The 16,874-nt window shown below is 36.9% G+C and overlaps 1 protein-coding gene across 2 annotated transcripts in view; it reads left to right on the top strand.

The window, feature by feature from the left end:
• Nucleotides 1-215: 215 nt before the first annotated feature.
• LOC141506038 (lymphocyte cytosolic protein 2-like) overlaps nucleotides 216-16,874 on the top strand; it is a 40,538-nt gene continuing 23,879 nt past the window's right edge. For both annotated transcript variants that reach the window (XM_074212441.1, XM_074212443.1), the window contains exons 1-3: nucleotides 216-498; nucleotides 2,418-2,480; nucleotides 15,066-15,112. In XM_074212441.1, the coding sequence (XP_074068542.1) occupies nucleotides 421-498; nucleotides 2,418-2,480; nucleotides 15,066-15,112 (188 nt within the window). In that variant the 5' untranslated portion in view covers nucleotides 216-420. The remainder of the gene's footprint in view (nucleotides 499-2,417; nucleotides 2,481-15,065; nucleotides 15,113-16,874) is intronic.

The following is a 16,874-nucleotide window of genomic DNA, read 5'->3' on the forward strand; positions in this document are numbered from 1 at the left end:
GTTCCAAGGTTTAGGTCCTTTCATTGCCCCCATCCTGTCCAGGCTGGGGCGAGAACATCAGCTGGGACTCCTGGTCCCTTGGGAAATTACCAGGCAAGAAGAATATATCTTCCAGATTTCAACACCCCCACCCCCTCCAAGCTGAACTTCCTTGTTTACTTATTTAGAACCCAGCAAAGGAAGTGGTAAAGGAAACGAGCTAGTTGGTTTTCTGAGAAGAGACCATATTTGTTCGCAGAGGAAGCCGTTGGAGTCTGGGTTACAACTGCCTTGTAATGCAGACACCAAGTCATCTTGTCTTGTAAAGGAGATCTAGGTGCTTGCTGGAAACTAGGACTCGCTGACTTTCATTATTGTCTCTGTCAATGGGCATCTTCCTCATGGCCTTAGTGTGAGGGTCTTCCAGAGAGCTAGACAGAAATGGCTTTGAGTAATGTACCCTACCGGCAGCAAGTCATGGCCTGGGGTCCTGATGAACTGGCAGACTACTTTAAGCAGGTAAGCATTTTGTCATTTTTTTTTTTTTTTTTTTTTGGTTTTTGTTTGGCTTTTTTCCTTTTAGTGGAAGGGTCTTTTTCCCCTGGAGTGCAAAAGTTATTGGGAAAAGAAATGAAGGGCTACCCAAATGACCATGGTCAGACTTTTAAGGTAATCAATAGACAAGTCACAGGTTTTTTCCTCAGATTCTAAACTTGAACTGGGTTTGATTTATGAGAAAATCCTAGCCAGTAATTTTTTCCTATACTGTCTGAAGTACTTTGATTCTCTTCTTAATTGAAGACTTTACAAACTATGACTGGGACAGGATGGAATGTGATCTTGTCAAAACCCGATCATCCTATTCAGTGTTCTCATTGATAAATGAGGAAACTGAGACTTGGAGAGAATAGATGCATTTTATAAAGCCACCCACAGAAGTAATTAGTAGCAAATTAGTTTCTCAGATCCAGATCTTCTGACTCCTAGTCCCTGGCTTCAAATAAACAACCTAGGGGTCTTTAGTTTTCCTTAGGAGGGAATAAAAGATTGATGGGGTCAGGTAAACAGAGTGGTGCATATCTTGACTAGAGGAAGCCAAACTCTAGCAACCAGGAAAGATACTGACAACACTTACTATTTACTTTGACCTTCCAAAACCTGGCAGTATCGCATGCATGGAATCCAAAGTCAAATGACAATGAGAACCAAGTGATTTTCAAACCAGCCCTCAGGATCAAGGATTTGGAGTGATCCTGGAGCTAGTGGAGTTATTAAAGGCAAGAAATCATAGAATCTGCATTGTTTTAATCATGGAGGGGAGAGGAAAGAAGAAGGGAAGCAACAATCCCCAGTCTCCCCCCCAAAAGATAAATTTGTTAATCATCAATGAGATATTATATATAGAACACTTTGCAAATATTAAAGCTCTCTATAAATGTTAGCTATTATTATTCGCCTTCCTTAATTCCCTTGATAGGAGGACCAGGAAAGTCCAAGAAAATGGAGCAGTTTTCCTGTAAAGATTTGAATGTTCCATTGGTTTAGTCTTACTTCCCCATCTGGATAACAAACATGAAAGATGGGATTTATGTCCTCTATTTCTTTGTAATTCCCTTTCTTATCTATCTTGTCCCACCAAAGCCTATGGGGGCAGAATCTCTATTTCTTTTAGTGAATTTCACTGTAGAAAATGAAAGCAAATTGATCCTAAAACCCATAGAGATCAATGAGAACTAGATCAGGAACTTTGAAATCTGACCAACAACTCTATCCCTAACTTGCTTTGTGACACTGGACAATCTTTTTGACTTTCTGGGCCATTTTTCCCAATAAATAAAATGGGAGGAAGGTAGGCTCAAATTTTCAAAATCTTCTTTATGCATTTTTTTTTTGTGAATTGGAGCTCAATAAGAGAATTCATTTTCTGGACTCCAGTTACTAGGACATCTCCATTCTCTAGAATTAAAGTCACTAGTGCCTAAAACTAGCACTACCCAAAGACACTTTCTGTCATTGATGATGATTCAATGAAGAAGTCAATCTGACTTTCCCCAGAATAGAGGACTGATAGACATTTTCAGGCATGTGTTTATAAAGAAAGCACCTTGAGGATACAAAAGCTCAGTTGGAAAGTTCAGTCTTTAGTAGCTAGTAAGGGCAATAATACATATGTTTTTATTCATACATCAATGTGACAGTAACTACTTTCTGCAAGCAAGAATTGAGTGCATTACAGCACTCTGGAGAGCTAGTGAAAACCTCTTATAGCAATCTGAATGGTGGGCAGATCTCCAGCTTTTGGGGAAGAGAGCAAGAGCTAGTTCAGTAGCTGTTTCCCCCATTGCTGGACTCCTAGGATGATCTGAAGATGGAGGAGGGGAGGAGTGAAGGACTTCTCTTGCCTGATGATAACAGTGCTCTTCCCTTTCTGTTGGCAGCTTAACTACAAAGATTGTGAAAAGGTAGTGAAGAAGCACCACATAAATGGTCCAAGGTTTCTGGTAAGCATGGCCACTTATGTGACTGATTTTCTCTTTGGAATTAGAATATCTGAATGTTCCTCTTCTCACTGTCCCTCACCATTGGTTTTACAATGTAGCAATCCTGGACCAGGCAAAAATACTTGGAGAAGTATGAAAATTTTATTTTCAGTGCCCTCATCCCACCACAATTCAGTTCTCAGCATCACTGGTTCATTGCCCAGTATATGCACGCTGTGTGTGTGTGTGTGTGTGTGTGTGTGTGTGTGTGTGTGTGTATGTGTATGTATGTGTCTCTCTCTCTCTTTCTGATTCTCTCTCTTTTTCTCTCTTCCATTCCCTCTCTTTCTCTTTCCCTCCCCTCCTTCCATCTCCCCTTCTATAAAATTCTACTTTCAAGTCTTTCAATCACACTAATATAAACCTGATTGATAGTAGTTAAACTGGACAGATTGTAGAAATTCAAAACAATAGGGATGTTCAAACTCTCATACAAAATGGAAAATAAGATTTTTATTCATAAAGACTTACAAGTCACTAATGGAACATTTATTCACTCAAAAAAGATCAATCAACCAGCCTTCATTAAGTACCTACTTTGTACTGATAACTATGCTATCCACTGAATATACAAAAACAAAAATGTAATATTCTTTGCACTCAAGAAATATATTCTATTAGAGGAGACAACATGTATATATAAATATATATAAAAATAAATGAAAAGCAATGGTAGAAGGGGGCTGAAACTAGGTAATAAAATACAATGAAGATTCATTCTTTACTTCAACCTGCCCTACCTAAATCAAGCAAAGCTGCATTTACTGTTAATTGAGTCTCATTTGGTCCAAGACACTTCCTGGTTCTGGTTGGCTATAGATGTTATGGGGCTATGAGGTTTTGTACTGGGATAGGCAAAGGCAACCAGATGCTTTAATCTAGAGTGAATCAATTGCAGGTCTTTGAATACTTTGATCATGATTCATTTAAACTTAGGGTTGATAAACTGTTATCTGGATCCAGAACCTATACTCATGGATAGTCATTAAGTCACTATATGGATATTCTCTTCCTCATTCTCTCCCCACTCTGGTTAAAGGGAACTGATATAACCTATTTCTACCAAAAATTCCCTCTTATGGGACAATTTTAACTTTTACAAGGATCAAAGCCTCTAGGTAATGGCAAAGTTCTAATGAGACAATCCATAGTTGGGACCATAAGTTTGTAAGAAATTACCATTGAACTAATAATTACAATTATTGTCACTGTGATTGCACTAAAACTTCTTTACAAGGCCTTATAGTTACACTACATACATTACATATATGTGTATGTATGTATGTAGTTACACTATAGTTAATGAAGGATGAATTGACTTATTTCTGTCAAATGGGAAAACATCCTTTGAGTTACTTATGGAACAGGTGATCCCTCTTAGGATCTAGGGCAGGGCAGTCACTAGTCCTGAACTCCTTATAAATCAATAAATATTTATTAATTTTCTACCATGTGCCAAGAACTCTGTGCTAAGTTCTGGGAATACAAAAAAAGATTAAAAAAATAGTCCCTGCCTCCATGGAGCTTATAATCTAATGGGGAGACAACATACAAATAAATATATGCAAAGTATGTAAGATAAATATGAGATAATTAATGAGAAAAGGCATTAGAATTAAGAAGAATTGGGGAAAGCTTTCATGAAAGTATTTGGGAGAGCAACTTAATCATGGAATCGGAAAGAATCTTAGCAGTTAAACCCAACTTCATACGTCCTGTATACCCTTTCTATTTTTCTCCTTATTTCTAAAAACACTTCTTCATTTCTCAATAACTTTTGTAATTCAATTATTTTTTCTTATGGTGATCCCCAAACCATAATGCATAGTGGGTGTAAGCAGGTTAAAATATATAGCAAACAAGGAATTGCATAGGCGAAGCAATGTATAAGAGATTGCTAGAGAAATAAAATATATGATGATTTATGGGGGCAAGAGGAATACCATTAGTAAGTATACTTATATTGTATAGATAACTCAAGGAAACCTCCAAGGAGGATAGGTGTATCATCAGTGCTGAAATTATAGATAAAGATATGGGCAAGAGTCAAGCAGAACAGGCGGGGCATAGATGGGTTGAATTCCACAAAATTAAAAGTAATTGCCATATGAATGAGATCAAAGTTCCATTGGAGTATTAATAGTAAATAGCTAACATCTATACTAAACTTTACATATATGATTAATTTGATCTTTATGATAATTCTCAGTTCTATTCTACTTTATAGATGAAGAAATTGAGATAGATAAAGGTTAAGTTACTTGCCTAGAGGTCACATAGTAAAAATTTGAGGCAAGATTTGAACTCTTTCTAACTTTATGTCCAATACACTATCCACTTCAGCAAAATAGAACATATGATAGCCCTATAAGAGGAATAACTATGATATCTACCCTTTTTCCCTTTCATCTTTTGTTCTCTCCTCTAAACATTGTTAGTCCCTCCAACTCTTTCCCATGATTTCATTTTATCATCTTGACTATCTTTCACTGAATACATTATATTGCTTGCCCAAGTTTACTTAAATGTGACAACAGGATTGAAAATGGTTAGATTAAGATTATGATTAAGATACTGCACTTCTATCAATGCAGCCTCAGCCTGTGAAGTTGCTTTAGCAACTCTATCACATGATTGACTCATAATGAGTGTGTCATCAACTAAAAACCCCAGATTTTCCCCTTGTAAACTGCTTCCAAACCAGGCATCCCCCCCATTCTGAGCCCCCATTCACCATCTCCCAGTCCTTAGCCTCTCACATGAACTGTGTGGGTTATGCTGATGTAACAGTATTGTGGAAAGAGATAATTGGTTTCTGGAAAGTTGTCCTAGTCTCATCCTCATCATTATCTGTGTAACCCCTTAGATATTTTCTAGTTCTATGCCTCCATTTTTTTCTCTATGAATTGGAGGGTGATCTTTAAGTTAATATTCATAAATCTGACAGTCTATGATTCTGAGATTATATGATTCTAGGACTTGATTCACAAGTCCCTCTCTAGGCCTCAGCTTTATTCAGATTTCCTATGGAGAAATGGTTTTCTCTGTTGCTCTGATAACATTGGGGTTGCTATATCTGATCTCTTTGGCTCCAGGACTGTTACTTGAGTTTCCTCTGGTTCTGGCCTCCTTAGAGAAATTAAATAGAAGGGGAAGGAGAGAAAGGAACAGTGACTAAAAGACTTTTGTTCTAGAATATACTTTAAACTTGGGTTTACGCATGTGTTCTTTGGGGGCACCTTGGCATTTAATGATGAAGGTTTATTAGATGAGCAACATTCTAAGATAAAATAGGAATTCCATCAGTCTTTGAAAATTCTTTGTACTTCTCCATACAATCTTGTCTTAGACTATGTGAAGAACACTGACCCCAAATCCTTTTTCCAATAGCCTGATGAGATAAGCTCCAATAGATAGCTAGTCTACCTCTGCTTTGAGAAGCACTAGTAACCAATCAACTGAGTTGATGTTGTTTTCCTATTCACTAAACAATTGCCTAGATAGGAAAATGGGACTTAGATGCTAACCACTAACCTTATGCCCATAATCCCTCCAAATATACGCCAATCATTTCCTACACCCATTTCAGAAATAAGCACAGAAGACTCCTGGTTCAATATATTTAAAGATGACTAACATAAGACCTTAAATCACTAGGTATCAGGGCTTAACTGGTTAAAAAAATCAAGTCCTCAAATCACAAACAATGAGCACTGATATACCAGTACAGAGTGTGAATTATGAATGCTAACTATTGCTATCATTATGTTATAAAGTAAATTTCTTCTTTGTAATTTACTTTTCAATTTTGTTTTATCTTATTTTTTGTTTCATTAAATATTTTTAATATACATTTTAAAAATTTCTAAGACTCATTTTTTAAAATTTTGAAGTCCAATATCTCTCCCTTCCTCCTACCTCTTCCCTTACCCATAGAGAAGGCAAGACAATGATATCTCCTATATGTGCAAACTCAGGCAAAACACAATTCCATATTAGGCATGTTGCAAAAAGACATAAAAAATCATGAAAAATAAAATGAAAAAGTGTGCTTCAAACTGCATTCAGAGTTCACTTCTCTCCTTAGAGATAGATAGCATTTTTATCTTAGGTCCTTTGAATTTGTCTTGGATCATTGTCTTAATCAAATTGGCTAAGTCTTTCATGGTTGCTCATCATTATAATAATTGCTGTTACTTCATGCAATGTTCTCCTAGTTCTACTCATTTCATTTTGCAGCAGTTCATTTAGGTCTTTCCAGGTTCTTCTGAAACTATTTGTGCAATCATGCTGCTTGTCATCCCCTCCCCCCATAAAATTTATTTATTTTTAATATTCTTTTTAAAAAATTAGTTCCAAATTCTCTCTCTCGCCTATCCCTTTCCTGCCTGTTGAAAGGTAAGCAAAAATATCAATCATACATGTGAAATTATACAAACGTATTTCCATATTAGACATATCATCAAAAAAAATAAGAAAATTACCCTTCAGTTTGCTCTAAGAATTCATCTCTCTTTAGAGGTGGACGGCATTTTTTCATCATGACTTCTTTGGAATTGTCTTGGGTCATTGTATTGATCAGATTGACCAAGTCTTTCATAGTTGTTATTCACTATAACACTGCTGTTACTCTGTACAATGATGTCTCTGTTGTCACTTCTTTTCAGCAATTTACATGTCTTGCCATGTTTTTTTCAAATCCTTCTCCTCATCATTTCTTATAACACAGTAATATTCTATCATAATCATATCTATAACTTGTTTAAGCCATTCCCCAATTGACGAACATCCCCTCAACTTTCAATTAAATATTAACTCCACAAAAAACTGCTATAAAGATATATATATATATATATACATATATATATATATATGTACATATATTTCCTTTTTTATTTCTTTGGGGTGTAAATCTAGTAATGTTTATTGGTGAGTCAAAGGAAATATATAAAAAGTTTTATGACTTTTTGGGATAGTTTCAAATTGTTCTCCAGAGTAGTTGGATAAGTTCATAACTTCACCAAGAGTCCATTAATGTATCTATTTACCTTCATTGATTCCAGAATTTGCTATTTCTGATAGCTGTGATTTGGTACCTCAGAGCTGTTTAATTTGTATTTCTCTAATTAATAGTATTTTAGAGAATTTTTTATATAACTATAATAGGTTCTTCTGAAAACTATCTGGTCCTTTCATCATTTATCAATTGAGCAATGGCTCTTATTTTTATAAATTTGATTCAGTTACATAAATTGGAAGGGGAGGGGGAGGGAAGAGAAGGAGGGAGAAAATTGTAAAACTCAAAACCTTGCAAAAAAAATTGGTAAAAGCAACCATTGCATGTAGGTGGGAAAACAAAGGAATAAAATATTTTTAAAAAATTATTTATATTATTTTATTGCCTGTGGTACTTTGAGCACAAGGTAATTTCCCTGATAATCTCTTTTAATTAAATCTATTTTTGCTTTTGTTTTTATCTGAGGTCATGATTGCTATCCCTGCCTTTTATACTTCAGTTGAAGCACAATAGATGTTGCTCTAGCCTTTTATTTTAATTCTGTGTATGCTTTTCTATTTCAAGTGTGTCTCTTGAATATAACTAATAATTGGATTTTGGTTTCTAACCCGTTTTACTATCTGCTTCTGTTTTATGGGTGATCTCATCCCATTCACATCCACAGTTATGATTATTAACTGTATTTCCATCCATCCTATTTTCTTCTGTTTATCCTCTTTGATTTTTATATCATCCTCCTCAAAAGTTGGTTTGACCACCATCTCACTTAGTCCACCCTCTCTTTTACACCCCATCTCCTCAATCTTTTTTCTTTTACCCTCTTATTTCCCCTATTGAATCAGATAAATTTCTAAACACTACTATTTTTATAATTTCTTCCATCTTTGAACCAATTCCAGTGAGAATGAGGTTCAAGCATTGCCCAACCTCCTCATTACCCCCCACTACAAAATCTCTCTTACATACCTCTTACATGAGAAAATTTTCTCCATTCTACCTCTATCTCCCCCACTCCTCTCCAGTGCATCCCTTCATCTTACCTTTTCATTTTTTTAGGGGACTCATTCCAATGTAATAGACTCATATTCATGTCCTCCCTCTATATACACTACTTCTAAAGGCCCTACTAATTATTAAGTTCTTCAGAGTAATTTGTGTAATATTCCCAAATAAGAATAGCATGTTATAAGTTTAACTTTATTGTATTCTTTATAGTTTCTCTTCCATGTTTACCTGCCACTTAAACTTTCAGAGACTTAGTAGTCACATCTATAAAATGGATATAACAACAGCTGCAATACCTACTCATAGAATGGTTGTGAGGTTCATATGAGAGATCATACATAGGGCACTTTGAACAATACTAAATACTTCTGATGTTTATTATTAGGTGCTTGCTTCTCTCTACTACTGTTAGGTCATCTAATCTATACTGTTCCTAAAAATCATAGCTTAGGATCTAAAATCCTGGCAGTCTAGTCTGCAGTCAAACTCACATGCAAGTGTCTGGGACTCTTAAGGAGAATTGGAAAGGCTTGGAAAATAAACTCTTTTTGTGTCCTGAACAGTCATGTGGGGGGAAAGAGAAGAGTAAAACTTCAATGACAATTTCTCTATCCTTAAGCAGAGTCCCAGTTTTACAAATAATTGAGGGTGAGTTTAGCTTGAAAATGGGAATTTGCTTACAACTAATTTTGCATCATCACAGTTCATGATATAATTTTTTTTGGGGGGCGAATGGGGAGCAGGAGAGCAGATGGAGTCCAAGCTTGTGGATTTCATATTTGTACAGAACTTTAAGTGTAGAAACTTCCCCCACCAAAGCAAATGTACAGAAGGAGAAATTTATATTTTTGGAGATTTGTCTGAGACAATGAGAATTTAAGGAAAGGTAGATATGCATCATCTCTAATATAGTACAAATCAGAGAAGGGACTAGAACCAAAAGGTTTCTGAATCTGAGATCGCCCCTACATAGTAGCAGGATGTATTTTCTACTATGAACAAATGTTGTAGTTTGTCCTTCATTCTCAAAGCAGACCATGACATCAGGGATATGATGCCATGAATTGCAAGTAAATTGGATTTAAGTGAGAGAGTATTGTGCAAAGTCACCAATCTCATTTTCTCCTCCTGAGCCATCTGGGCCCCAGTGACCAAATATGGATCAAGATGATTGGAAATGACCTTTAATGCATTGGGAAAATTTGGTCTTTTTAAGAACAAATGACCAAATGAATGAGGCATTGGCAATAGAAGGTCCTTAATACTTATTTCTAGTAAGTTTTTGTGTTTTTTCACATTTGCTTCTTAGAATTCCTAGTTTCTTTCAAAGCTCAACTCAAACTTCATCCCCATGAAGGCTTTCTGGTTGCCCTTAGTGTCTTGTGCCTCTACCCTCCACTTACCTTTTATTTATTCTGTAAGGGAAAATTTTGTCTACCTTTATAAAATATAGACCCCTGGAGAGTAGGGACTGTCTTCATTTTTTTCTCAGTAATCCAAATGCCCCGAAAATATATTTCAGTGCCCTGAAATATGCCTAACACTTAATAAGCGCTAGTCATTTGATTGTTTGATTGAAGGATGAATAATCCTAGTTGACTGTGACTGACACCCTGAGCTTGCAGCCTCAATCAGCATCAGCACCCAATGCTCCTTATTGATAAAAGTAGATATAAGGCACAGTGGCAGTGTTAGCTAGCCTGATTGAAATTTAACATCTTCATAAAACTTCTCATTAGATTCACTTGGATATTGATTTCAGTAGGGTATAATCATAAAAAAGAATGCACAGGAAAACAAAAGACCAGGATTGGAGTTCTGGCTCTTCCAATTCATTATCTCCATGACTTCTAGCCAATTCCTTAATCTCCTTTAGCTTCATGTTTTTATTCTGTAAGATGGAAACTATAGTATCTGCTAATTCACAGGACTCATAAGAGATTTAAATGAGACAGTAGCAGAGAAAGTAAGTACAAATGAAAAATAAAGCTATACTGATATCAGTTAAATATCAGTTACCCCTTTCACAGTCTTTGAATGCTTGGAAAAAATTAATGAAAGAGTAAAACCTTTTTTATTGATATTTTATTTTTCCAAATACATGTTATGCAAGTTTTTCAACATTCATCCAGATGCATTTGCATATTTGTAAGTTACAAAATTTCCTTCTACCCTCCCTTCCCACACCCCTTCCCTCAGGTTAATATTGTATATACACATTTGTGTTAAACGTGTTTACAGATAATTCATTTACTTTATTTTTCTCTTTTATTTAATATTTATTTTCATTTTGTACAATAATGTTTTTTATACATTAATAAAATATTCTTGTTTAAGAGTAAATGAAATACCCCTCCCCATAAATATAGACTCACTTGAGCGATAAAGTAAAGGGGAGAGAAAAAAATTAAAATTAAAAAAATAATAGTAATAATTGTAGGTATGTCCAGGTGGCACAATGGACAGAGCACCAGCCCTGGAGCCATGTGCATTCGAGCCCACATCCGGCACCATACACCCAACAATTACCCTGCTATGAGGCCCCAGGCAGGCCACAACCCCATTTGCCCTGCACCCTCCCTAAAATAATAATAATAAAAAAATGTGCTTGAGTCTTTGTTCCAACATCACCAACTCTGTCGCAGGTAGATCACATTCTTTATGATAAGTCCATCGCAAAAATTACTTCCATATTTTTCCACCATTGCCATTGTTGATTGCAATTCCCTCCTTTTGTATTTCTCCACTACCATGTACTATTATTTTCTCTCTCCTTTCACTCTGACTCTGCTGTAGAGTAGCTGAGTGGCACAGCAGACAGATCCCCGGCTCTGGGGCCAAGAGGCCCCGAGCTCCCATACCACCCCTTAGGCCCAGCATCCACCTGGCCCTATGGTCCAGGACAGGCCATCAAATCCCAGCCCCTTGCAAGAAGTAAAAAAGAAAATGTGTTATTGTCCGTCCTATGCTCCATCCCTCACATCACCCCCCTTCCCCTGCCCCTCTTCTTACTCCAGATGCTTATACCCCATTGAGTATATATGCTGTTTCCTCTCCTAACCACCTCTGATGAGGGCAAAGATTCCCTCATTCCCCCTTGCCTCCCCCACTTCCATATAATTGAAATGGCTCATTATAATAAAGAAAAATCTTATTATATGAAATATCTTGGCCTATTGCCCCTCTCCTTTTTCTTCCTCCCATTACATTTCCCTTTTTTCTGTTGACTCCATTTTTACACCATATTTTATCTTCAAATTCAGCTTTCTCCTGTGCTTCAACTATAAAAGCTCCCTCTACCTACTCTATTAACTGAGAAGGTTCATATGAGTATTATCAGTGTCATTTTTCTATGCAGGAATACATGCAGTTCATCATCAAGTCCCACATATTTTCCCCTTCTCTTCCAATCTCCATGCTTCACCTGAGTCCTGTATCTGAAGATCAAATCTTCTGTTCAGCTCTGGCCATTCCAACAGGAACATTTGAAATTCCCCTGGTTCATTGAAAGTCCATCTTTTTCCCTGGAAGAGGACATTAAGCCTTGCTGGGTAGTTGATTCTTGGCTGCATTCTAAGCTCTTTTGCCTTCCGGTATATTATATTCCAAGCCCTACAACTTTCCAATGTAGTTGCTGCTAAGTCCTGTGTGATCCTGACTGCAGCTCCATGATATTTGAACTGTGTCCTTCTGGCTGCTTGTAATATTTTCTCTTTGACTTGGGAGTTCTGGAACTTGGCTATAATATTCCTAGGGGTTGGTTTTTTGGGATCTCTTTCTCGGGGAGATCTGTGGATTGTCCCCATTTCTATTTTGCCCTCTGCTTCTAGAATATTAGGGCAATTTTCCTGTAGTAATTCTTTGAAAATGATGTCAAGGATCTTTTCCTGATAATGACTTTCAGGTATTCCAATAATTTTTAAATTATCTTTCCTAAGTTGGTTTTCCATATCAGTTGTTTTTTCAATGAGATGTTTCACATTTTCTTCTAATTTTTCATTTTTTTGGTTTTGAAGTATTGATTCCTGATTTCCGGTAAATTCATCAATCTCTCTGAGTTCTATTCTTTGTCTGAAGGATTTGTTTTCCTCAGAGAGCTTTCTTATTTCTTTTTCCATCTGGCCAATTTTACTTTTTAAAGCATTCTTCTCCTCAATAACTTTTTGAACTGTTTTATTCATTTGACCTAAGCTGGTTTTTAACATTCTATTTTCTTCAGCATTTTTTGGATTTCCTTGACTAAGCTACTGACTTCATTTTCATGTTTTTTCTGCATCTCTCTCCTTTCTTTTCCCAGTTTTTCTTCTAACTCCCTCATTTGATTTTCAAAGTCTTTTTTGAGCTCTGTCATAGCCTGAGCCCAATTTCTGTTTTTCTTAGAGTCTTTAGATGCAGGAGCTTGTGCTTTCTCATCTTCAGACTGAGTATTTTGATCCTTCTTGGGCTCATATGCAAAATATTTCTCATTGCTTGCTCATTTTCCCAACCTGTGCCTAGTTTTGGGGTGCTTCCTGAGCTTTTGGGACACTTCCGCAATGGTCTGCATGTTTGAGGCTCTGTCCTCCCTCCTGGTCTGTGAATGACCATATACGACCCCCTCTGCCATGGGGCTGAGGTGGAGGGGGCCCCTGCTGTTCTATGGGGGGGCCTATACTGCAATCAGGATCTGAATGTGGTCAGAGGCACAGAGTCCTGTTCCAGGGGCAGAGGACAGAACTGGGCATTCTCTCTCTTCACTCCCCCTCCCTAGGTTCAATGGGCTCATGCCCTAGGGGCTTCTGCTTATGGGCTCTGCCTGCTTCTGTTTCCTGGAACTCAGCTGCTCTGGCCATGCTGCTTTCTGTGTGACCTGAGGGCTGGGCTTCACATGCTCACTCTAGCAGAGGTCCCCCTCCTCTGTTCCCCAAATTTGTGCTTGGTGTTCCCCGGGGCATAGCTCAGGAAACTCCCACACTGCTGTGAGCCGCAGCTCCCAGCACTCTGGGGCTGCCTTTGGGAGGCTGAAGTTCTTTTGCTCTGGTGGGCCACCCCTCTGGTGGGCCACCCCTCCAACCCTGGGTAGCAGAGCCTTTCTGCTCTTTTCCAGGTTACCTTGAGTAGGAGAACTGCCTCATTGGGTCCCTCTGTGGGTTCTATCTCTGGAAAATTTAGTTAGAGTACTTAGCTTATGAATTTTATGAGCCTAAGACATGGATCTTGTCGCCATCTTTTCTCCATGCCTAGATCAATTTCTGATAATTCATTTTCAATATGAGGAGTTAGGATTAAGGGAAAGAAATATCTAAAGGATATTTTTTTAAAAGGTGAATATAGTGTTCCTCAGATTCTGAAGGTTTTTTGTTTTGTTTTGGTTTGTTTTTTTTTCCTCTGAATGGGGATACAATTGTCCATAGCTGGTCTAATATGATTTTCCTAGTTCTCTGAACTGTTGAGAGGAGCTGCTTCCGTTAAGTTTGTTCATCTTCCAATGTTGCTATTAAGGTATACATTGTTCTCTTGGTTCTGCTCCCTTTGCTCAGCATCAGATCCTGTAATTCATTCCATGCTTCTCCAGAGTCTGACCATTTATGGTTCCTTATAGAACCATAGTATTCCATAGTATTCATGAATCATAACTTTTTTAGCCATTCCTAATTGATAGGCATCCCCTCAATTTCCAACTCTTTGCCACTACGATAAAACACTGATATGAATATTTTGGAACATGTAGGACTTTTACCATTTTTTAATACTTTCTTCTGGAAATAGACCGAGAATTGGAATTTCTGGGTTAAAGAGTATGAACAGTTTTATTGCTCTCCAGGCATAGTTCCATATTGCTCTCCAGAAAGGTTGGATCTGTTCACAACTTCACCAGTAATGCATCAATGTCCCAGTCCTCTTTTTCAACATTGATCATTTCCCCTTTTTGTCATCTTAACCAATCTGATAGGTAAGAAGTAAAATCTTTAAGAGATTAAATGTTCTTCCACTTACTCTCAACATAAAGGATTGAATGAAACAGTGACAGCATGAGCAGGAGAAAGAATGTAGGAATTGGAGGCAGAGGAAATGGATAAAAATCCCAGCTGTATCATTTTTTATATATGTCACTTTGACCAAATCACTTCCTTTCTTTGAGCCTCTGTTTTCTCATCGACATAAGAGAAGGGTTTTAGATGCCTCTAAAATAATTTCTACCTACTCTATGATCCTTTCTTCACTTCATATGTTCTTATCTAACCTTCAAATATTTAGCATTGCTGCAATTAGTAAAAGAGCCTGTCTGACAGATAAAAAATTACATGGATGAAAAGGAGTCTTAGATTTCCTCCAAAAGTCTATATGGGGAATATTATATAAATCTGAAGAATATTATAAATATGTCAACAGAAGTTTCCTTGATGGGAAGGAGGAAAAAAGCAATGACAGATAGTATCTCAGGAGTGATTTCATTGCAGCCTATTTTAACAGACCCGGTGAAAGGCTAACAGCTCCTAATGTCTCCATTATGAACTAATAATATATCATTTTTTAAATTTCAGCACCTGTCTGAGAATGATATTCAGAAATTTCCCAAGCTCCGTGTACCGTAAGTTTTCTTACCTCTTTTGAAGTATCTTTTTTCAAGTGAGCCAGGATGAACTAAGATGGGGGGGGGAAACCATTTTAAACCATTATCAACCATAAGATTTATATGCTTATTTCTGAAATGAGTAGAATGACTAAAATGTTGGGGAGGAAGTAATGACTGATAGCCAGGTTTCTATGACTTCATAGAGTCAACTTATTTGGAAGAAAGAACATCTTCTATCAGCCCATTTAGTTGATGATGGTTCGATTTATGGCCTATCAAAGCCTGGGTTATTTTAGGGACAGTCAGACTCTAAGGTGATCTGAGGGGATGGTACTTAGTTTTCTGTGTTATCTTTTTGGAGTTTAAGAAGTAGCAGAATGTCTAGAAATAGTTTCAATAACTGGAAATAAGACATTGTGTTTGAAAATCAAGGACAGATTTAGAACTGGAAACAACTGAAGAAATCATCTAGTACCACCCACTCCTTTATTCCAAACTTACCATTCTTCACTTTGCCTCTTTTTAAAATAAGAGGTCAAATAAAGGTTTGGGCAAAGGTTCACTTAATTCATATTCATGTTTGGATACTATCCATAGAGGTGACCTTAAAATGGTACTTCTGTTTTCTTTTTCACTTTCTTATAATCCATATTGATTAACAACGAACTGAGAAGCAAAAGATCTAGATATAGAAGCTTGTTGATCTTTTATAACTTGAGAGAGTTATATTAAATGATCTTTCCTTGAGGATGAGCAAGTACAGATTGGAATTCTGATGTGTATGGAGTGGAGATTGAAGAAGAGTGGACAAGTCTGCTATAAATGAAAGGGATGTCCAGTCAAGCTAAAAACAAAACAAAAACCAGTGGATTTCAGTTCAGACTTGGGAGGTTTTTATGATGATATTTATTACAGAGATGGATGCAAAAGAAGTGAACCACACAATTAAAGACAAACCTAGGAATACAAAATTGACTAGGTCTTGAAAAGTGGAACCACTTCCATTGTGTCACTGTGAAAGAATTTTGATGATGTTAGAATTCAAACTAAGTATTACTCTGAGAAGGAAAGATGTTAGAAACGTTGAATCCATTTTACTTATGGAGAAACAAAGAGATTTATAGGACTTATCCAGGAATATATTGGAGAAGCATCAGGGAAATGGGTCAAGATGAGAATTAAGAATATTCAGTTTCTAATGCTTTCTTCAGATTTTCTGGTTTTGTTACCAATAACCCTCTTTAGTTGAGGGCATTTAGTATGGTACATAGAGAGCAGACCCTAGAGTCGGGAAGATTTACCTTTCTGAGTTCAAATCTGGCTTAAGACACTTGTGTGACCCTGGGCAAGTCACTTAACTCTGTTTACCTCAGTTTCCTCATCTACAAAATGTGAGAAAAGGAAATGGCCAACTACTCCAGGATCTCCAACAGGAAATCCCTAAATGAGAACAGAGAGCATATATGAATGAAAAATGACTTAACAAGAAAACTTTAGTACTGAGGAGGGAATCAATCAATCAATATTTATTATATTCCTTCTTTGGGCCAGACACTGAACTGGAACTGGAAAATATAAAGAAAAAAGCTAGGGATTCCCTGATCACAAAAATGTTTCATGCAAAAGATGGTACTTCAGCTGAGTCTAACCTTAAAAGGTAAAAGGTGAGGAATGGGATAAGGGACCCCTTCTAAAATTCCTTGTGACCAAGCACCCTGTCTCCTCTCCCAGATCAAATCAAAGTAATGGAAGAAATAACAAGGTCAATTTGTCAGGA

The sequence above is a fragment of the Macrotis lagotis genome, chromosome 1 (genome assembly GCF_037893015.1).
Source record: "Macrotis lagotis isolate mMagLag1 chromosome 1, bilby.v1.9.chrom.fasta, whole genome shotgun sequence".
In the NCBI taxonomy this organism is placed as follows: Eukaryota; Metazoa; Chordata; class Mammalia; order Peramelemorphia; family Peramelidae; genus Macrotis; species Macrotis lagotis.